The sequence below is a fragment of the Aquila chrysaetos genome, chromosome 20 (genome assembly GCF_900496995.4).
Source record: "Aquila chrysaetos chrysaetos chromosome 20, bAquChr1.4, whole genome shotgun sequence".
In the NCBI taxonomy this organism is placed as follows: Eukaryota; Metazoa; Chordata; class Aves; order Accipitriformes; family Accipitridae; genus Aquila; species Aquila chrysaetos.
Genome location: NC_044023.1, coordinates 395936 through 418918, shown reverse-complemented (window position 1 = coordinate 418918; position 22983 = coordinate 395936). Strand labels below are relative to the sequence as shown.

Below are 22983 nucleotides of genomic sequence, written 5' to 3'. Positions count from 1 at the left end.
TTTCTAATGGACTGGATTGGTAAATTTCACTTCTTCCCATGCCTGTTTATAATCCTGCCCGCTGACTTGCGCTTCAAGCCAGAAGACAAAATCCTATGTCCTTCCAGCACAGCGTTGTGACAGCTTTAAGTATGCTTTGCAGATGGTGAGGGCTTTGATGGTTTTGACACGGGCAGATTCACTTTCCCAGCAGTGTCCAAGGAAAGCAAAGGAAGAAAGGAAAGAGAGAGAGAAGAAGGGAAAATGCAGCCAATCTTAAATAATTCAAGGAGAAAAAGACTGGCCAGCAAATAAGACTGGTATGTTCAGCTTCTGCATAATCCTGGGTAAATCCAGATCTGCCCAGGCCCACCAAGGTCATCTGATATTAACAGGCATTTGGTGCCTAAATACTCTTGAATTCCAAGTCTTTCTGTGCCTAAAGCCTGACCTACAAATTAAGGATTTTAAGTAATTAACATCATTGCAGTGTTGCAAGCACCAACTCCTTTGAAGCTCTCTGCTATCACAGCAATGGGGTCCATACAACGTACAGTCTTACAGCAGTTTTAAAAATCTTTTCTTGACATACCTTTGAGTCCTCCTCCTTTCACTTTTCTTCACACACTTGATAAGACAACAAGTTAAAAAAGCCATGGACATCAGCAGAATGACAGCACAGCTCACGATGGAGGCAATCACTGCGACCTTAAATCCAAAAGTCTCATATTTTGATATGGCTGCAGGAAAGCAACACAGAAGAATGTTTCTAAGGTCAACCCATGAATTTATCATTCACATTTTCATTAAAGCATGCCGAAACCTACCTGCTTCACACTTCTGCTAATAATAGCTCAGTGAGGACTTTCACGTTAGTATGTGTCAAGATACCAGAGTATCTTGGCTTCAGCTTAGAGCTATGCAAGCTTCAAATTGGGCTATTTAAAAATCTCCTGTTTATAAGCTACTAATGAATTGTTCTCAAGTATTTCACCACTGCAATTAATTAAACACAATGCCTTTGGCGCTGCAGTAGCTAAAAAGCACAACTTTGTCAGCATATCAAATGCAGATGAGCTAGCAGACTCTTATGAGCAATTGTTAACAAGGACTGGAGCTGCAAAACCAAATACTGACGGGGTAAATGGGTTTAAAGAAGCCCTTTAGAGCAAGGACAGTTCCATATAATTACACCCTATTTGGCAGGCAGCGAACAACAGGTCTTCCTCTGTTTGCGGAAAGATGCAGGATGGAAGAAGGGACAATATCTGCAGGGCTGAGTGATCACAGTGATCTGATGCTGGAAGTGAATTATCCAGACAAAAGGAGGAGGAGGAATGTGGTATGGCACAGCTAATGCAGATCTCTGCCAACTCATTTGGAGCACTAAGCACGCCTTGCTTCAAAACTCATCTAGTTCTTCCAACACCACTATGACCAGCATCAGAAATGGTTCAGCTGAGCACCACACAAAGCATTGTATGTCTGCAGCCTCTGGAGGGAAGGATTTCTCTCATTTTTCTTTAATAGAATGTCTCAAATGAGAGATAAGAATAGCTGAGTTTGTGAGAGAGCGATAAGTGTCTAAAAGAGCCATCCATCTACTGACGATTTAAAATTACATGAGGTCTGAGACACAGACTGAGATTGAGACACAGACTGAAATTCTCAAAGCTCAGAGGTACCATATTTTGCTTGGGCCTACTTCTCATCAAATTACTAACAACCTTATAATAAATAAGAAGGAACACAGCATGAAAGGTAGTTAATGTTGTTGCCATTCAAACACGATTTGTCAATATGGTAACCTTCCCATGTGGCTGCCCACAGGCAACAACCTACAATTGTTCAAAAAATATCACTGTGTTTCTTTTACAGCAAAAATATCTTCAGAAAGAATGCCAGGAGATCAGAGGTTTTGCAAATATGCTTGCACATTAGTTGGTCATATCTATACATTTTCTAAAGAAGGGTACAGCCCGTAGCTACAGAACCACAGTTATTCCAAGTGCAACATTACCACGGCCGGTGATGTGAGATCAGGCATAAATCTGACCGAGTCTTTTCTGTGTCATGATAATGAATGATGTCAGAACACATATGGAGCGCAATTACAGTCAGTGGGGGCAACTTTGAAGGAAATTGAATTTGTCTTTTTCCTTGCACAGATGTCTAGAATTAATCCTAACGTTGTAGGAGATAGGCAGGGCAAAATAAACACAATGCAGCCCAAAGGACTGGGAATGGTTTGGAAAGAACCTTACGCTTGCAGGAGGGCACTCCGGCTGTCCACTGAGTACTGTTCCCCTTCCAAATGCAGGTGATGACGCCTGGTCCCTCCAGCTGGTGCTCGGCCGAGCACTGGAACGTTATCACCGTCCCCACGGCTGTGCCATTGCCGTGAATGATCTGTAGCATGCCGAGCTGGGGAGGGAAGACGCGGTTGCACTGCCCTGCAGAACAAAAACAAAGCAAGACAATGCAGCGCCAGAGCCAAAAGCGAAGGTCCAGTTAGTTTTATTGCGAACAGATTGTAAATCAGTCCAAGTTAATGGTCAAAACAAATAACAGACCTTGGGGTGGGTGATGCTGACTGCTCTGCCAAATACCAGCCCAAGGCCAAACCCCCTTCAGTGCCATTCAACAGCTCCACTGCCCTGACCTCCGGCACAAAGGGGGTTTTACTCATGTTGCAACATTATCTGCTTAGACTGGTACACATTAAACATTTTTTGGAAAAAAAAAAAAAAAAAGTCATTCTGTGAGTGGTGTGGTCTCCTACAGATTCCTGTCTTGTTGGACTTTGTGTGTTTAATTAAGTATTCAGGCTGGCATCTTCCATGCTGGGAGTATTCATTCCCCCATGCAAATTTTTCAAGATCTAATGGATTGATCACATATTTTAGCATGTCAGTCTACTTGGTAGCGTCTTTTCAAGATCCTACAGAAACTTCCTATCTTTCAAGAGCACTGCACCTCTGTTAGTCTTGGCTGAAATGAGCCAGTGGGTTCAAAAGCCACAGGGAGGGGACAGACAGAGACATACACATACAGCACAACTACATCCAACTTATCTCCATTTTCAAGTGACAAACTCTGCTTTATAGTATATCATTCAAAGTACATTTTTCTTCATTCAGCTTTTCTCTTTCTTTGTTGTTCTTTTTATTTCTTTGCTGTTCATACAGCTGTTCTTTGAGTCACAGAGCTCTTCTCTTGGCCACCTAATGTCAGCCACTAACTTTATACATCGAGTTTTACTGTCGCAACATTCCTTGTTTCACACTCATTTTAAACACATTTTAATGATCAGTCATTAAGACAACATATAATATCCAGATATACTTCAAAGATAACAACAGTAAATACATTTTCTGGTTTTGTACATGTGCGCTGACAGAATCAGGAAACTGTTTTACATAATCTTTTTTTTTTAACATTTACTAAATACCAGCACTGCTTCTGCCTCAGAGCCCAAGTTCCTTATCTTTCACTGGATTTCCAAATGACTGCAGCAGACTCAGAGGCAACTGTGTTGCAGTTGCAAGACCAGAGTTGCAAGCACTATTAAATTAAAAGGGGGAAAACATGCTTCCCACACTTACAAGCAAAAAGACATGTAGAGTTTTAATAGCCTCCTTGACAGAATCACATGTTGATAGCAAATCTATTTTATTTTTAATACGAAAACTCCCCCCTGGTCATTAACTAATGCTAAGTTCCTGTGATCAAACTGCAGCAGACAGGCTTACTGCCTATCTTCAATTTACACTCTTAAAAACCTCAGCCCCCTGGAAAACAAACCCAAAGAAATCTCAGCAAAAGACCAAACAAAAGCCACAGTGACAATTACTGGTCAAATCTACTAAGTAAATATGTACTGAGGACTAGCTTTTAAAAACATGCCTGTTTTAATTCCATGCAGATTATTTCTGTTTTGCCACTTCTTTCAGTTCTTACTACAGCAGCAATTTGCCTCAATGAGAACAAGTATCTTCTAGAGGGTCATTTCCCTTCATCTCTTGTTCTTCCCTCCAACATCGCATTACTGGAACACATGGGATGTGTGCATCAGACAACCTTCCTCCTGACTCCAGACCAGCCTTATGAGTCTGGGCTTTTCTTTTTACCTTAATTACTCAGAGACTTACCATGAAAACCCATTGTCCTAAGCTGCAAAATATCTACCTTTTTGCATTTTGCACTTTCAACATTATTTTTAGATACCAGATCACATACTTAAGAGTTCACATCAGTGGTACTTTTAGCTGCACGAGATGCAGAAAGTAATTCAGAGCCAAATTTGATTCAAAGTACATCTGCTTAGCCACCATTACAGCCCTCATTAGACACTTTCAGTTGACTTGCCAGTTTACCTGGACTTGTTATTCAGCCTCTGCTCTCCAAAGAACAGATCATTTGGCACTGGATCCTTTCTTTCAAGACATACTTCATTTAATCCAGCATTGACCATCCTGAATAATAAGTGCAGCTGTACCTGGTTCAGGTGCTCTTGACCCTTTCCCGCACTGTCCTTGCCCATGACAGTCCATGCTGAGTGATTAGAACCTCTGAATGTTAGTAACCTTGTCAGCATTATTCCTCAGCCGTGGATTTTAAAATATTTTTCTTCACTTGAGCACTACAAAGATTTCTAAGAGCCAGTGTACCATGAAAATGTGGATATTTCCTCGCTTTGGCCGGGGCTCTGACAGCATTATGTCATCTCCAGAGCATCATTCCCGTACGAATGTAATTGGGGCAGGAACCCCAGAGGCTCATCTTAATGACAGCTAACGAGAGCTAAACTTTTGAAAGCCTCTATGCCTGGCTTTCCACAGATCCTGAGCTGAAAGTTCATCCACTGCATTTCATGTACCTGCATTTGGCCAGAATAGAAATACCATTTCTTCTTCCTCTTCTTCTAAGAGCTTTTCAACACAATTTCTTCCCACTGAAGTAAAAACATTAAATGTGTCACTACTTTTTGCTTTTTACAAATGCTTTTATGGAAATGCATAGATGGATTTTTGCTGGTGTGAATTTCATCCAAGTTCGGATTTACTATCTCTGGATAAAATTTGCCCTAGTTTTCATCAGCAATGGTCTTCTAGTAACTCACTTGTAAAATGTCTCCTGTAAGCTCTAGAATCCTTTGCTACTAACTATCTATAATGTTTTTGCAGTTACTTGTTGCAATCAGTTTTCTACTAGGTTAATTTTACCCTTCCCTCTCCAGAAAATCATTGTTTAGATAAGCTTCCATCCTCATATTTATATAAGCAGATGTTCCATATAGACTTATCCTTTGAATACTCTTCAGGCATGTTTACCTGACTAGATCTACTACAATCAAGAATCTTATTATTGTTTTTTCAAATATAATATTTTATATTTTTGTTTTCAGCTGAGGCTGGTGTTTGAGGCTGCATTGCCTCCTGAAGTAAAAAACAAATACTGCATAAACCTTTGTGCTGATGAGATTTACATCTTGATTTATATTTCTTTTCTGAATATCTAGAAAATATCACATTCAGGTCTTGGTTTAAACTTGGTTTTAACAGTAACTGTTAGCACCCCAAAATGTAAAATTGAATAAAAACCCCAATTATTGCTCAGGTAGCTTTTGCAATAGCTGCATCTCAAACCCTACAGATTCATGCCTGAGAGCCAGCACCTAAAGCTAGGAGGAACGCTTGAGGAACTAACTGCCTATCAGCCATTTCTACATAGTTTGCAATAAACATGAAAACTCATTATGTGTTGTTTAGCTCTGATTAGCTTCATGGCATTGTTCCTAGACTTGATACATGTCTCCAGCGCCTAGTTCGCATTACTCCTCACTGCTGTTCTCCACTCCCAGGCTCGTGCTCTGCTTACACTTCCAGATACTGACTACTACTTCCAAGCTCAAGAAGAAAACTCACTTGGTGATACATACCTAAGAAGCAAAGGCTGGAATTTTTTTTTTTTTTTTTTTTTTTTGAAGTCCAACAGAAGTTGTGAGGACTCTAGCTTGCTCATCTTACTTATTGAAAAGGATTAACAAACCACCTTGTCCTCTCTGCATACCATGCCAACGTATAGCATCAGCCCTGGTGAACCGAGATGACCATCAGCCATCAGCTGGCCAGTTTGCTTCAGGGCACAAAGAGCCAAACACCTTCAAGTTCCTGCAGCTACTTCCGCAGCCTCTTGTAAGGCAAGAGCTGTTTTATACAAATGCATTTCTTAGCTTGGCTTCACACTAAGAGGATATCCAGTGTTCAAAAAGTATCTGAATCTGCTGCTACTGTCTGCCAACACAGAAGAAGGGCATTGGCTACAGGAAATAAACAGATTATTTCATATGACAAATAACGATCCTCAAAGTAAAGACACTAAAGTGTAGCATACTCCATAAATTCTTAATTCACTCAAACCTCTGTGTTCAGAAATAGCCACATACATAATTTCCAGCCACTGAAAAATAAAGAGTAATGCAAGAATTAAGAGAAAATAATCCAAAATATCTCTTCTCATGCACAGCCAGGATTATCTGTATTGCAAAATCAATTTGTCAGAATGAGTTACCATATGGTTTCATTGTCAGCAAGCTGCAGATTTATGTTTTGCTGATGAGAAAACAGAAATGAGAGAGCAGCCTAGGCATGCTTGCCCGTTCAACATTTCCTGTGCTCCTTCCATAGCGAAACATAGAGACTAAAAATCAAATACATCGCCTAAGTATATACCAAAATGATCTAAAACACAGCAATAATTACCTGAAAGCATGTTATCAAGATTGCCACTTGCTGTTTGTGCAGAAAGGGAGCAATCCATGACTTCACCTCATTATTCCCCATACACACATAACTCAAGCCTTTGCATTGCTTATTGTTGACTATTTAATGCAACTAAAACACACTGGAATAACCAGATGTCAGAAAGAGACAGAACATTAGGTTCTACAAACCCTGCAGAAAAGAAACATTCTGATATTTCTGTAAGTCTGTTTTCCTACAGAAGCACGCCTTAGAAATTAGTGTCCCTAAAGTCACAGGCATAATGTTGAACATCCACAGAAGAGCTCTTGGAAGGGCTCGCTCTGTCAAAAAGCAAAAGAAAAGCAGCTAGAAGTGAAATATGAAATAAAGCAGATGTAGTAAAGCATCTTGTGTGAGTGAAACTGCCTGGCCCTGGCATCGGTCCCCTCGCAACCTTGCCTTCGCTCCCTCGCAGAGCTGGCCACAACTCCTGCCAGGACTGAGCTCTTAATTGCATGAAGTGCTGCGACAACAAATGGCTACAGGAGCAGCTTATCCTCCCACTAGAAAACTCGGACTCTGGCTCGGCTTTTTAATAAATTAGTGTTAAACATGACCACCACCCCAGCAGTAAATGAGATGGGAGGAGGTCCAGGCTCTTGAAGCTGCAGAGCGTGAACAAGGTCCCCAGCCGTGCCGCAGCCACCAGGAAGTGTGTTACGGAGACTTCCTACTGCTTGGTGGCACCGGGTAATGACCTGCTTCAACCTTTTCTAACAAAAGTACGTCAGCAATGACACAATTTGACCTTTCCTACCTATTTCACTGGTTTCCGAGAGTCACTTATAAAGCTGAGATGCTGGAAAGCTCTTACTGACCTGTCTGCCATCCACAGGTATGGCCCTACGAAGTTATTCCCCTGGGGGAGGTTTTGGAGGTCCGGGTGTGGCACAAACCACATGCACCAAAACACAGCCCTCTGCACACACATCACTATAAGGACCACCTCTGGCAGGCCCAGGGGAGCTTCACGCTCCAGAGTCTGATGGAGACCTGCAAGAACTGCAACAGCAGCCATGCAGGCAGCTGGTCCCCCACATCACTCCCATGGAAGAACCATCTGGACAACTGCAGACAGTGAAACTTGAAGGTACCTACAGAAGACATCTGTCAGAGCATGTAGTCTGAAAAAAGAAACACAGCTTGTTAACGATACGTGGGTCTTGCATCTGCCTGATTTCAGCATTTCCAAATGAAAATACTCCCTATAAAACATTCTGGGTTTCTATTGAAAATAAATTTTAAAATTGTGAAAAATGGAAACCAATTTCTGATCATTCTCACAGGCCACCATTAAACACTCGTGGAAATGCTTTTTCAAAAAAGCCTTTTCTCCCATTGATAAGGAATTTCTGTGCAATTAAGAGAAGGAGGGAAGGAAGGAAAGAAGAAAGGAGAGAAAAAAGGTATCTGAAGCAAGTTTCTTCTGTGTTTACACATCCATACTCAAATGAGCTCTCTGCTCACACCTCTATTACACCTTAGGCTTGCTCCTACCAACTTCCCTGATTTTTCTTCTGTGGTCTGTTTTGTAGGTAAAACTGATTTTTCAACACACTGTTTGCAACATAATTAACAACATGAGATAGTTCTGCAGCGTGAAGGGCTGCTGGGACTCCCACGCCAGGCTGAGTCACACCAGTTGTGTTTCGGGCAGCATTGCTTTCCGTCTCACCACGCTCAAGGTCACTGGCAAGGCGGGAGCCCCCAGCACAAGCGAGCAGATCTCAGCACCCTGCGTGCTTCCTCGTGAGCGGCTAGTTTCCGTCAGGAGCACTTCTGCGATTTCAGTTCAGCCACGGCAGCAGCTGCTATCGGACAGAGCAGGATCCTTCCTGGCTTGGAGCAGGTACAGTGCGCATACAGAAGAACAGAGAAGCAAATGCATCCAGAGAAAAGAAAGAAACAGCACAGCGTCAAACGCCAAGCAGCTCTGAAACGCGAGAGGGGCAGGAGTGCTCACCAACACGGCCTTTTCAGATCAGCGAGCAAAAGCCCAGACCCAACCGCTGTTGGATGCTGGGGACACTTCAGTGGGAATCTGATCCACCCGAGCCTCATCCTCCGACTGGACAAAGCTGGTGTGAAGCCGGTGAGAAGAGAAGTCGTGGGCAAGGCATTAAACCACCCCGTCAACATAGCTGAAGCAGAGCAGGTACTGGTGCTGTCCCCTGTGCAATCCAGAGCTGCTGGATGGCTGTACCCACCTCATGCGGGGCTGGCGGTTACTCCATCGAGCTGCGATCCCTACATCCAGATGGGAAAATACACAGTAATGTATTGACCACCGCATGGTCCTTGACAACTCAGGGTGCCCTTTGGTGGATGAAGGATGGCAAAGCCTACTTCAAGATCTTTTCATGCCTGGAAAGGCAGTGGATTATCAGACAGCAGCAAATTCTTGGCTTCCACCTCCAAAAGAAACCCTTGTGCTATGCCTGCTGCAAAATCTTACATCCAAATCTGAAGCAGACAAATTTGATTCATCTCTCTTTACGATACTGAGCCTTTTTCTTTTCTCTCTTCCAGCATTTTCATCTGGCTTTTGGGCTGCTCAGTGTAGTGAACGGGATGCAGCAAGGTTTAGGAGTCAGCGCCAAGCATTTCCCAACTCTACTGTGAAACAGTAGAGGGCTGCAAGCAATTTTAATCCATGTAAAATCCAAGCTACATATCATGCAAGTGCTAGATTAGGGTTTGATGACATGTGCAATCCACTCCTATTTCAAACAAAAATAATGTGCAGAATTGCTGTAAAATGATTCTTATTCATGTCTTTTATGTTACTCTTTTAAGAAAGGATTTGTTCCAGTCACCGTACTGCCACCTCCATGATTGATTTTTTTGCCAATTTACATCAAAGTCAGGTTACTCTCATCTGTAGATTTTACTTTTATATCTAGCAAGGAGGGCAATACTGAGTATTTATCTTCTTATGGGAACAATTAAATGAGAAATAAGAACTAAATGAAAAATGAGGTATTTGATGAAGTCCCCACTAAAGCAAGAACAGATGGGTTTTCTGTGCTTTATTAGTCTGTTTACAAACAGAATTGAAAAAATAGGTTATGACACTTCTGAAAAGTTAATAATAGTGCAACCTTTGAGAACAGGAAGGATCTGTTAAACCTAAAGCAATTTAGAAGTGCTTATCTATCTCTCTCTTCACCATTACTTAAGAAAAAAAAAGTAATTTTATATCTATATCTATCTATCTATCTATCTATCTATATATCTCCACTATGGAGCACACTAGAATTATGCCTTAATTCAAACTGTTACAAATTAAAAATTACCCATGGAAGTGATGCCAACAGTTGCTTTTGTGACTGATTGTTTAGTGAATGGAGCCAATATTGCTGATGGTCCCCCCTCTTTGTCATTCTAAAGCAGATAATAAATAAATTACATATTGCACAATGCAGAGTTTGTGGCCTAGTTTCTAAAATGAAGATCCTAAAAAGACTAAAATTAAGAGGAATAACTTGAAATGAGCTTTTCACCTGGAGACCTTGAAGGTATCAAATGTCCTGGAGCAGATAGACCCAATGGGCAGGTGATCTCCCCAGGATGCAACCAAAATCCACTGCTCCAGAGAGCTGAGTCCCAGCACGCCATCCCCATCAGGCAGTGAGGGATCCAGCCCTTGCTCTGCTTGCCTGCAAAGTCTGTTAGCACTGCTTCTTGCATAATAAGCATTGGTATTTACAAGAAGGAGGACAGAAGTAACTGGTTACACAATACCACAGTCTTCTACAGATGGTCCTCAGCCTCCTCCATGCATCTCTACATCCGCAGCCTCCAGAGAGGTTCAAATCCAAAGCAAGATGTGAGTGTTACCCCAGGATCTGTCACCCCATCTTTAGGGAAAGCCAAGCAGAATCAGGGATGTCAGAAACATGAAGCAAGACAAATGAATCTATCAGCTCAACTCTGAATTTGAAATCTGCAGGTCAGGAATCTGTTTCTATATAATTTTCCTCCTCTCCAGGGAAAAACAAAGACTAGGAGCACTCCCACACCTTCACTCTGCCACCAGGTCCCTCTGTCCTCAGCCAGGTTTTGAGAGGCACATCCTTGCTGGTGGAAGTCTCCTTCATGAAAGAGCAGACCAGTGAAGTCTGTAGTTTTGTATTTTCAACTTTCACCATTATTTTTCCCCAGTGCTCATGAATAACCTCTCATTCGTTAAACCTGTGCAGCCGACTGTAACATTTCTGCAGATGGTGCAAAGTGATACATGGGCTCCATTAACCAGACCCTGTATCTTTTCCAATGGAAACTATGATGACCAGAAATGTTAAAATTTTCCCTTGTCCATAGCTGAGATAATCTTTTATCTTGGACCAATGCTCAAAGCATTTTTCATCACCACAATAACTGCAAGAAAACAATCACCGCAAATGAAATAAAAGTTAAACGAATCTGCTACAGATGGCCAGTGATTTGGGGAAATTCAGATTTCGGCATCAAACTCAATATTTAGCACCTTGCTAACACGGATCAGGTACCAAGAGGAAAAGAGACGAGTTTTACTAGCAGTCTGTCTTTGGCGAGCCCTTCTCCATGCTTGTATGGGAGCCTGACGTGAGAGAGAACCAACAACTGCTTACGAGAGCAAAACTATTTCAGCACTCTGCCTTCACAAAGACATGATGATGGGCATTTCTGGGGTCTGGAGAAGGCTGTGGGCACTTGCTTGTAGGAACTTGAATTGGAAAACCTGACCCTTTTATCTGAAAGGGGATGCTCTGACAGAATACGCTCTCTTGCTTTTGTTCCCTTTAAAACACGGGAAGAAGAAAAATGTCAAAACCACCTTGTCTGGCCAGTTCTAATACAAATACCTTACCAGCACTCATCCGATCAATGGGCCCAAGAAGGGCTCGCTGTCAGAAAAGCTTCAGCTCTGTGGCTTTTCACCTACATAATGGCCTAGCACCTCTAAGGACCTCTGCAAAACCCTTTGGCTTTTTCTCTGTAGAGCAGACAGGGTTTTTTAACACCTAAGTGGATCAATTTTATGCTTAACCTGGAAGCCAGCTAGTAACGAATCCAACATTTTCTGGCTTCCCTTGATAATTATCGAAGTTTTGTTGCCAAAATTAAACATTTTAATAGATCTTTTGTAAACTGAGCAAGATTCAGATTGTATTGCTTCTTGCAGATGAGGAAACTAAAACAGAGAGAAACCAGCAGCAATGTTGCCCGTTAAGCTCTGGATCTACAGATTCCATATATAAATCACTGGTGCTTCTGGTGAGCCCCAGTGGGCTGCGGCAACAAGCAGGAGAGCTGGGCAGAACTAAGCTAAGAATCTCAGGAATTAAAGGGAAAAGGATAGAAGATTATTATCTGAACACACCTGATGGAAAAATGAGTCTGACTATGATGCCCTAGCAACATCAGACATCTCCGGCTTTTAACATGGTTTTCAACAGTCTATTTAATTTGCAATAGACAAGGTAGAAATCCAGTGCTTCACAGAAAAGCTAGCCACTGGAGAAGCCAAAAGAAAACCTCACACCTATTTTCACAGGGAAAGCACGTGTCTGTTAGGAGCCACGGATGGCAGAAGGATGAAGGATGCCCTACCAGACAGTTTGACAGGGCAGCGGCTGCTGCTCGTGCCCCGCAGAGCTCCCCCGGGGAGCTCTCCTGCAACGTCCCCCGGGACAGAGGGCAGCGTCCCTGCGCGTCCACCGCCCGTACCCCGACGTGCTCCCACTCCTCACCACTACGCCGGGCACTACGGAGGAATGGAGCTCAGCCCGGCTGTGTGTTTGGCCCCTGTACAGCCAGCGACAGCTCCAGGTTATCTGCCTGCAGCAACTGTTTGGTCCGGTTTGTGCACAGCAGAGTGCAAACATGCTCGGGGTAATGAACATCACTGATAAGAGCAGATGTCCCCCGATGATGCGGCCGGTGGCCTCTTGCTTCTGCGTGACGTTTGCCAGACTGGGCACAACCTCCGTGGATGGCAGAAATCCCTGCCGGTGGTGGGGACACGGGGTGAGCACTGCACCGACGCTACCTTGACTGAAAAATGCTCTGGAAGGGTCCAGAGCTGGCCAAAAACTGCTTCAGGCATTAGAAAATTCATCCCCACCATGAAATTTCAAGTGGACCAGAAATGCTTGCTACTTGATGGCTACACGCTCATTTTTGTCCAAAAAGCCCCCAAATGTAGGAATTGCATTTGCACAAAGCACTTATTTGTAAAGAATATAGAAACTTTTCAACCTTTTCTCTTTGAAACTACTTTCCTGTTTTAAAACGGGACTATTGAATACAGGTTTGTTAGTTTCTAGGGGAATTTCCAACCATCCTGTTAAGCAAAACCAACCTGAATGCTAGAGACCTGGCCTGCATTTGCTCCCCCTGGCTGGCCTGTTTTGGCTTCTGCAAGTCTTTTTTGCTTCCCAACAGCAAACTGAAGCTGTTCCTGTACTTGGTTTGCTGTGTTAAGCTGCTAAACGCGCACCACAGAGCTGTGACCCGGCATTCGCAACTGTCAGCAAGAATTTCTGTGAATAATTGATTTTTTTAGACACCAGTCTGAAAGAGTTAGCAATAGCATGCAATTTATTATGGCGATAGAAATCATTCATGGACTGAGAAACGAACAGCCAGATTTAAAAACCTTCTCTGTGGTTTTATCACTTTTTATTTTTCTTCTCTCTCTTTTTTTTTTTTTTTTTTTTTTTTTTTTTCTGCTGGGTTTGGCTTTCCTGTTCCTGGGCTTCACCCATGACGGCAGAGGGGTATGCAGCCAGGAGCGGACACAAAAGCAACCTGCAAAACTGCAACGTGTGAAAGTCACGCAGCATCCTGCCAGAAACCATTCAAGCACAGCAATGATTAGCAGTACGAGTCAATAAGCACATCTGCTTTCGGCCTCCCTGGCCATAGGAATTAGTAAAAGATGGCGTGAAGATTGACGGGGATGCCAGTATAAGGACAGGTAACCAGTCCATTGTGTTTACTTTTTCCTGTTAAAAAAGTCAATGATTGCAGGGGAGTTATACGCAGAATGACAAGTAGCTTAAGCGAGTAGATGAAAGGACACCAGCCCCATGCCCTTCCCTTTTTGTACTGCACATGTCTAAGAAACTAAGATCCGCATCAGATAATCCAGCTAAATCACTGGCAGCTTTTGGACAGCCAGAATACGGGGCAAGGATAGTCCCTGATTCATATTTAAAATGAGTAAAAAACTTAGTCCCAATCTATAGTTCTGTATCTATTAACGATAACGGGCCAAACACCAGAGCTCTCTCTTGGCTATGCAAAACTGCCCCTAGCTTTGCGGAGCACCTCTTCTTAGAGCAAGGCAAAATCTGGGTGTCCAGTCCAGATGCCTCTTTTGACCCAACCAACTAGCAAAGGTCATAGCCTTGGAGATTAACGCAGTTGGGAGCAGCAGCTCTCCTGGGTATAATTCTGCTCTTTTACATGAAGGCACCAATTTCCGCTCTCCTGAACAGGAGGGATCAAACACTAAAACTCACCCCTTGCACCTCCTTCAGCCACCCCAACCCAAAACATCTTCCCAAACACTGTTTCCCAACCCACGCATGCACTCAGGTTTTTGTACACCATCTCCTCCCTTCACCTAACCCGGCTTCTGCCCCATTTTCACCCCTCCTCAGAATCATTCCCAATCAAAGACCCTCTGCTTAGGAGACTTGTACATGTGAGCAGTCACCCCAGAATTAATAACTTAATAATCACTTCCAACTCCGTTAGAGGAGAAGCAAGCAGTTAACCCATCCTCTTCCCCTACGAGTGTTTCTACCAGCCGCCGCTGCTCCAGTTCACACCGACACACCTGCAAGTGCTGCCTCCCCGAGCAGCCTGGCGGCTCTTGGGCCAGCATCTCTGCAGCTGCCACACCGGCTCGGCTCTGCTGGCAAAAGCTTGTACGTAAACCAGGCACCAGCTCAACCCCATCTCCGAGACTCTTAACAGATACAGGAATTGATTTATTTTGGTGAGCGGTTGCTCATTCTGCAACTTCTGCATTTCTCACTGTCATCTTAAAACAAAACAAAACGCGAGGGAGGCAGACTTCCACCAAGACTGCAAAATTGTCTCTCTGTCAATCTTTTGATCCACTGAGCTAGTCAAAACTGCTCCTCAGAATAACACGCTTGCTTATCCGCAACTGCATTTGAAAGACAGCATGTCAATGAAGCGCCTAAACGAAAACTAGCACCTGTCCTACATGTTGGCTTGTCCCCGTCAAACTATTGAAGGCAAGACTGTGTAGTGCCAGGCACATAAAAAGTCAGTGGCAATTGTGACTAAATAAGCTAAGTAGTGCAAATTTCAGCACAGTTAAAATTCTCTTTGTTGTAGAGTTGCAGACGTGCGTTGGGAGGCTCCACTTTCTCATGGGAAAGGTCCAAAGACCTCCCGGCTCTGCCATGGTGGGAACAGCCAAACCGGCAGCATTTTGGCCCTTTAAAATGGACCACATTTCTGGTCACAACTAACCTGGAAAGTGCTGGATTATCTGTTGTCATTTGGGTGGGTTTGTTTCCATGTTTTGAGGCTGACTTCTGATTTTTGAAATATCAATGTTTTGGGTCCAAAACATTCAGCTCACTTAATTCCCTAGCTAAAATTCAGAAGTCTAGACAAAATTAATCTCTATAACCCGGGTAATTTAAGAGTGGCTAGGACAAAGTATTGGATAATACCGCAGGGAACAATCTTGCACCGTGGAGGACTGTGCCAGAAGACCTAATAACTCTTTTCCTTCTCTATTTTGTACCGTTCCAGAGTTTTTATGACAAGCACAAAAATCATTCCCTCAAAGCAGTAACAATGCCTGGTGCAAATGCCTAACCACTACGATTAGCACCTTGCAGTACAGGAGATAAAACCAATTAGCTGAAATTCTGCAACTGTCACTTCTTTCACCTTATTTAATAAAAGGTTTCACTTCGATCTCAAGGGAGAAAAAGGAAAGAGGAATAACCCTGAAGAAATTACAAGCCTGTATCTTCCAAGTTGCGTCACGTTCTGCCCTGTGGAAACGGAAATTCGGGATTGGTGTTTTCTTCCCTAGTCTGAAAACTGAGCTGCATCTCAGGATTGCAGGAACAGGGCGAGAAACCTCCTTGCAGCCTTTCTGCAGAGCAGCAGTGCTCTTGGCTTTGAAGAACAACTTTGCTTTTGCTTTCCTGGAAGAGCAACTGTAAGTTCTCAGTGACATGATTTCACAGTTTCTGCACTGACAAGGAAACTCACTTCAGAAAAAAAAGTGGCTCATAACAGAAGAACGGACACCTCGAGTCATGCCAAAGATACATCCAGCCTGGTATCTACATCCCACCATAGCCACTAACAGTCATCCAGAGTATAACCGAGCAAATGCATGGGGATACCTCTTCCATCCTCCAGCAAACCACAGCTTGTCTCCGTCCTAAGCCAGACGTCATGTCTCTTCTTTTAAATGGTGTCTGCTAGATAATTTCTTCCACGACTTGGTCTGGAGGTAGCATTCACAGCGTCCTGCAGCACGTTCCACCTTACCTTGGGCAGTCTCTTTTCTTCCCTGGTTTGGGAGGGCAGAGTGACGAAGCAGAACAACAACCACAGACAACAACCCAGCAGCAAGAGACCTACTAATTATAGCCCGGCATAACGATTGTTTCTGTCGTGTCCTGTATTTCTTTCCCACATTCCCTTTGTCTGTGGCTGCACTGACGTGTTCGTAGATGCATCTATATGTTTACAGAAGTATGTGCGGCCCTGGTCTGAAAGAGCTACAGGATTGCATTGAGGAATGAGGGAGGAATCACAGCAAAACCCAAGGTACTACCCTGGAAAAACAGGGGGCCAGAGCCCCCAGCTTCAGCAACATGGAGACTAAAAATAATGATACACCTTTGATACTCCTTCCTCTTTTTCCTATTTCACCCAAAGAGGCCCCAATATAATTTGAGCAGCTTTAGAGGCAACAACAACTCAGTGGCAATGCAGCAGCTGGGCTGATGACAGCACCCCGCTTCATGGCAATTTCCACAGGGCAGGAAAGCGCGCGGGTCACCACTGACATGAGCATTTCAGAGGTTTTTCCAGCTAATATAACGAGCCTGGCAAGAGATGGTCGATGAGTATCTGTCCATAGTAAACTACTGCAGAAAGGCAATAATACTCTAATGCTGCTGTGACAGCAAAACAACCACAGTACGATACGGAACACATAAAAGCATCTGTATCATTTGAAAATGTGAGAGGCTGAATTGAAGAAGGCTTCTTCTCAGCTTCAAGACTTTTGCTGCACTCTTCCCCCACCCCATGCTCCCACTCTGCCTATTTGCCCTTCTGATACACCTAATATATAAGCAACACGCTGACCTTCCCAAGCTGTAAGTCAGGCTGCCACAGCTCCTTTTGCAAGTGCACTGCTGAACCTCCTCAAGCGCAGGGTGGTATCATTCTCCCTGCTCAAGGTGAGACTGTCAGAGGGAGAAACCAGTCCTCAAAAAGTAGGCAAGACCAGGAAAAGCAGAGAGTGTTTGAATTTCACAGCTGCGTTTCAGGAAGCTGTAAGACCCTCTAAGTGCTACAGGCATCAGGCTGCAGCAAGGAATTTCCTTTAACTTCTCTCTCATTCACACGTTAATTCAAATGGAAATCTTGCCACATTTTTTTTCATCCTCTGCAAAACGAATGTGTGAGGGAGTTTGTCCGTGCAAATCTTTATTATTACCCTATTGCTCATGGCCTGAAATTTTACAAGAGGGGCACTCAAGCAAAGCAGCATGAAAAATGATCACCAATAATAACATGATACAATGAAAGATACTGTATAACAGTTGTCATCAGCTTTCTCCAGAGGTCACTTCTCCAGCAAATACTGCTGCATAAATAACGCAGTCGCATTTAAATTAAGCATCCCGAACAAGCGTTTAATTTAATATTATACAACAAGTAGTCATAATTTTAGCTATATTTAAGCCACTCAGATTTAACAGCAGCACATCCACCTAACTCAATACATTCGTAGTAACAAATGGATATTCAACAAAGGTGAAATCTGCACAGATGGTGAAGGCCAAGACAAACCTCCATAAAGTAGCAGGGCAATGAGAGGAGAGGGAATGAGGGAGCACGACACCCAGCAAAGGTCTGGCAAAGCTCCGTGTGCCGCAAGCATCTCTGCTGGTCCTACAACAGATGGAGCTGCTACGTGCAGACACAGCCATGCTCTGATCCTGCAGAGTCCCTTTTTACCCCACTTCAGCACCTTACTGAGAACTCCTGCTCCACGGTTTTGGTGTAGTTGGTTTGGAAAAAATGGTGTTTGTTGTTCTGGTTGGAGACATGGCTGAGAGAAGTCAGGTTTGTAGATACCTGAGGGATTAACTGAGGGTGGATTTCTAGTCTGAGTGGCAAATTTTTTTGGTGGATCCCACATTTCTGGGAGTTTTGCCACAGACCTACATAGGGCAAGATTAGCCTAGGCAGGAACAGAAAGGCTGACTCTGACACGGGACGTGCTGCTTCCAAACCTCACCTTAATTGTGGGCAAACCCAGCCCCAGAAGACAATTTAACACAACAAATAAAAGCAGCCAAATATACATGATTTTACAAAAGAAAAAAGTCAATAATTAGTAACATTAGCATCAAACCACAGCAACAGGGTCTACACTTCTGTTTGCCTTAATTCTCTAAGTAGGTTTCCAGAACTTGTTTCACATTTTTAAAAGGAACTGCTCTATTAAATTCAAATTAAATGCACAGTTAAGCACATTCAGCAGATGCAATTTAAAGCATTGCTACCCTGTTAGCCCAAACACGTTTGCTCATTTCTATCAGCACAACAAAATCAGGTCATTGATAAAGTCTGTTAGAACCGCATGAGCAAATTAAATCGTGGGGATACGTGGGGACAGGCTGCGAAGGAGGCCCCTGAATTTCGGGAGCGCTTGGCTCTGCTTGCACTGAAGCCAGGGAAAAGCCCTGCCTACCCTGCGATCTGCAGCACAGCAGGGAGAAACCTGGGTGAGCAGCTCTAGCCAAGCTCCCGCAGGCTCCTTCCACCTCCCCTCGCTCCCAGGCTTCTGAGCTCGCTGGCCTGGACCCGGGCACCCGCAGAGGCTCCAGCCCCCATGCAGCGGGCACACCCCACCCGGGTCAGGGCCAGACACCCGTTATCATCTTGCTAATCGGGGCCACTCCACTCAAAGAGGTTTGCAAAGGATGTTACGATCTATGCGATCAAATTGAGTAACAAAACTGAGGGGGAAGAGAGAGAAAAGGAAGCAAAAAAGCTTTGATTGGTTTCTCGTTCCACTCCTCAGTGTATTAGCCTATTCCATCAGGACACGAATAGCTTCATTTTCCACCCAGTCAATTTACATTTGCCCAGAGATGAAGTCTCTTTGAGGACCAGCAGCTTCCAACAGGCTGCGAGAAGATGCGTGCTGTCCCCTTCCCTCTCGACGAGTATATACTCGATTTCCCGTTCGCCCAGCCCTCGCAGCCGCCCGTCGCTCGCCCCCGCAGCACCCCGCGTTCGCTCAAGTGAGCCAACTCCCCACTCCCATAAATTAAGCCCAGTGCTTCCCATTTAAGAGCAATTAAAGCCCCGCCGAGGCCCAGGCAGCAAGCTGCCGCCCGGCCAGGCCCTCCAGCGCAGGACACCCCAGGCGGGGCTCTTTCCTCAAATTGCTGCCGGGGCTCCAGCAGCCACCTCCGGAGGCAGCTGGGGTGACCGCCGGGGTGGCTCCGCGCTGGGGGCCGCTGTATGAAGCCCTGCTCGGACACCCATCCCTGGGGGTGCCCGGGGCGGCCCTCGGCCTGCCTGACCCCGCACCCCCGGGGCCGGCACCGCAGCCTCTCCCCGCAGGAGCCGTCGTTCCCCGCTCGCCACCCGGAACGCAGCCCCGGCGGAGCCGTTTCGAGGCCGCCAGGACCCCGCCAAGCCCCCTCCCGTGCCGGGGGGGGCGGCTCTGGGACGCTCGCCCCGCGGCGTCGTGTCCCCGAGAACTTGAGGGTGAGGGCGAGGTGCCCCCCCCCGCCCTCCGCGGCCGCAGGGACCGGCCCCGGAGCCGGCACAGAGGGTGACGGGGAGGTTGCCCTGCCTGGAGATGGGGGGGGGGGGGGGGGAGTAACGCAACCCTGGCCGGGGGGGTCCCGCGACATCTCTGCTCCGGGTATCCCGCATCCCTACGCGGGGTGGGGGTCCCGCACCCTGCCAGGGGTCCGGCGCTGCCCCCGCTGGCATCCCCCCCTCCCGGCGAGGCGCAGGGGGGAACTTGTGCGAGGAACGCTGCGGGACGCCACGGAGCCGGGGCCGCGCTCGTACCTGTGTATCCGCGGGGGCCGCCGCTGTCCCGCCCGGGCGCGGCGGTCCGCGGCACGTCCAGCTCCGGCGCCGTGGCTGCCGGCATGGCTCCGCCGAGCCCAGCCGCGCCGAGCCCGGCCGCGCCGCCCCGCGCCTCCCCGGCAGGTGCAGCCCGCGCCCGCCTCCGCCCGCCCTCCGCCGCCGCCGCCGGGGCCGGGCCGGGCCGGGCCGGGGGAAGGGGCGGGGGGGGGGAACACACGACCGCCGTCCCGCGGGAGCCGCGGCCGCGCCGGGCGCCCGCCCCGCGGCCCCTCCGCCGGCACCCGCAGGGTGGGAGCAGGGGCGGGAGGCGGAGGAGGAAGGCGGGAGGCGGCCGCTGCTCGGGGCTGGCGGGGGCCGGGGCGCCGCCGAAGCCGCTCCCCAGCCCCCTGCGGCCGCGGGGCGCCGGGCAGCGCCTTGCTGTCACAACGCCCCCCGGGGGCCGCCCCCACCGGCACCCGCGGCTCGGCCCGTCCTCTCCCGAGCCGCACGGCCCCCACCCCCCCGGCCCCGCCGCGGCCTGGCGGGGATGCGGCACCGCCCCGCGGCGCCGGCCAGGGGGCTGCCTGCCCCCGCGCTGCCCGCCCCGCCGTCCCCGTCCCCCCCCCCGCGCTCCCTGCCCTGCCTGCTGCCGCCCCCCGCGATGCCCGCCCCGCCTGCCCCCCCCCGCTGCCTGCCCCCCCCCCCCCCCCCGCGCTGCCCGCCCCCCTGCCGCTCGCAGCCCGGAGAGCCTCCGGTGGGGCGGGCTGGTCTCATGGGTCTGGGGTTCTCATCCCAAACATGCTGCCTACCGCTCACTGTGCCGTTATATGCCCGGAGCTGCATCTCTCGTACACATGCAGCATTACGGTCTTCAAAGTTGCGTTTATTTTCACTGGGAACTGAAACTAAACTCACTGGAGAGTGCCGAGATCCATCACCTTCCTACCTGGGAGCTGGATGGCACACACCAACACGCACAGGCTATTCCGTGAAACCCAAGCGCCTTACTCACAGTTCGTGTGTAATATTGTGCCTACAACATCCTGGCCGTATCACCCACACTCACTTACTACCCTAGCAGCATTACCTCAAACGAATGAGTTTGGGTCTCAGCGGTGTTCGGTGAGATCATTGATTTGCTGACACTGGCGGCAGGTTCAGAAAAGTACTTCAGTGGTTTGCACTGTGTGTCCAGGAAAAGCAAGAGGAGGAACAGCAGGCTCTTCTGAAGGAGCTCTGCTTGTTGGTGCTGAGCATATGGGCTGGGGCCCACACTAAGCACTGCGGCTATTAACACTCACTCTGCTTCTTTTACCCCCTCGTTATTTTTTTCTCATGGAATTAGAAGAAAAAAAGTCTGCAGGAGCAGATTGGAGGGATGAAATTCCAAGATGCACCAAAGTCAAATAAACTGAAAAAAATCTCCTAAGGCTCTTCTGGCAACATCAAATGGAGCAGGGTGGCACCCATGGGTAGTGGTGACACAGCTACTCTGTGCTACTGAACATAGCACTCTTTCCTGTGAGCTTATTTGGCAGGGAGTCCATAGAAATAGTGCAGATATAAAGGACTGCAATTTCCATCCCTACAACTAAAACACAATTTAAAAGTAATACGTGGTCACATTAGAGCAAAAGAACGGCATTTTTGAAAATGCTGCAGCTTACAAATTAGGTCTGTATTTTCAGTAATGCCAAATACTCATAAATCTAATTTAAGTCAATGAGGAACTATAGCTCCCGCAATCAAGTCCCTCATGTCTGTGAAGCCAGAGGAATACCAAAGACGGATAAGTGATTTTTTTCCTTAAGCCATTGTTACTGCAACCGTTATTATACAATTAAAGTTGAATACAACTGTGTTGCAAGTCAAATCTCTTCTTACAGGCACTTACAGAAGCAAGTTCAGAAGCAGCATCTGAATCCCACTCACTTCATGTCAACATTTAGTTTTTGTTTGTAATGGGAAGCACAACCCAACAGAGGTGGTTTCACTTAGCCTGCCCTGGAGCACCATGGGCAAAGGGCAGCCCTGGAGCTGGCTGTAACCTCCCGGGGGTAACTCATCTCCCTGGCTTCAGGGCGAGTGCTTGTGTGGGAAAGCTGTGGGGATGGCTTAGTGCTTGCCATATGTGGAAGTCTTCCTGATGATTGTAATGGAGAAGGTGGCCAATTCCATTCACCCAGTGGCTACAATCCTTACTTAAAATCCAGCTGTAATAAAAGGGAACTTTACCCAAGTAAGATGCTGTCATCTGCCATCATAAGCAATGGCAACATGATTTCGTTTTTAAAGCCACCCCTCCTTCCCACACAAATACGCTTTGAATTTAGTAAAAAAAAAAAATCTTATCGGTATAGTGGGAACAAACACAAGGAAAAAAAAGTTGAGAGAGAAGGGAGAGAACAGAGAGTGCATCTTAAAAATGATGAAAGTTTCCATGCTGCAGCCCAGTTTTCCCCTGCTGGACCCCTTATTTCACCTTCAGCATCGGGGGAAGCCGTGCAACACCCAACTAGACACTTGTTGCCTTTTGCGTAGGGACTGTTTAACTGTTGGATTTCGCTAAGCTGCCCTAAGGCACTGTCTTTCTTCTAATCCCAGCTATTAGGGCTGGCTCAAGGCATGCCAAGGGCACAAGACTGCTGAGGCGACAGTCCCCATGGCAGTGCTGCCTGCTTAGCGGGCTGGCTGCAGGGCAGGGACACGCTCCAGAGCCCGGCGGTGGCAGCTTTCCAGCCCCTGGCAGCAGCAAGCTGATCTCTGGCTCTCTCCCTCCCTGCTGCCAGCCCGGCTGCCACCTCCTCCTTACCCCCTCTGAGCTGCAGGAGCTCTCTGGCTCCAGCTGAGCATCAGCCCCTCAGCCCCC

At 46.7% G+C, this 22983-nt stretch overlaps 1 protein-coding gene across 1 annotated transcript in view; it reads right to left on the bottom strand.

Annotated features, from left to right (window-relative positions):
* Window positions 1-20652, bottom strand: part of SUSD3 (sushi domain containing 3) — a 35466-nt gene extending 14814 nt beyond the window's left edge. The window contains exons 1-3 of the mRNA XM_041118777.1: window positions 20115-20652; window positions 2244-2432; window positions 572-719 (exon numbers count right to left, since the gene is read on the bottom strand). Coding sequence (XP_040974711.1) covers window positions 572-719; window positions 2244-2432; window positions 20115-20199 — 422 coding nt within the window. The 5' untranslated portion in view covers window positions 20200-20652. The remainder of the gene's footprint in view (window positions 1-571; window positions 720-2243; window positions 2433-20114) is intronic.
* Window positions 20653-22983: the final 2331 nt, after the last annotated feature.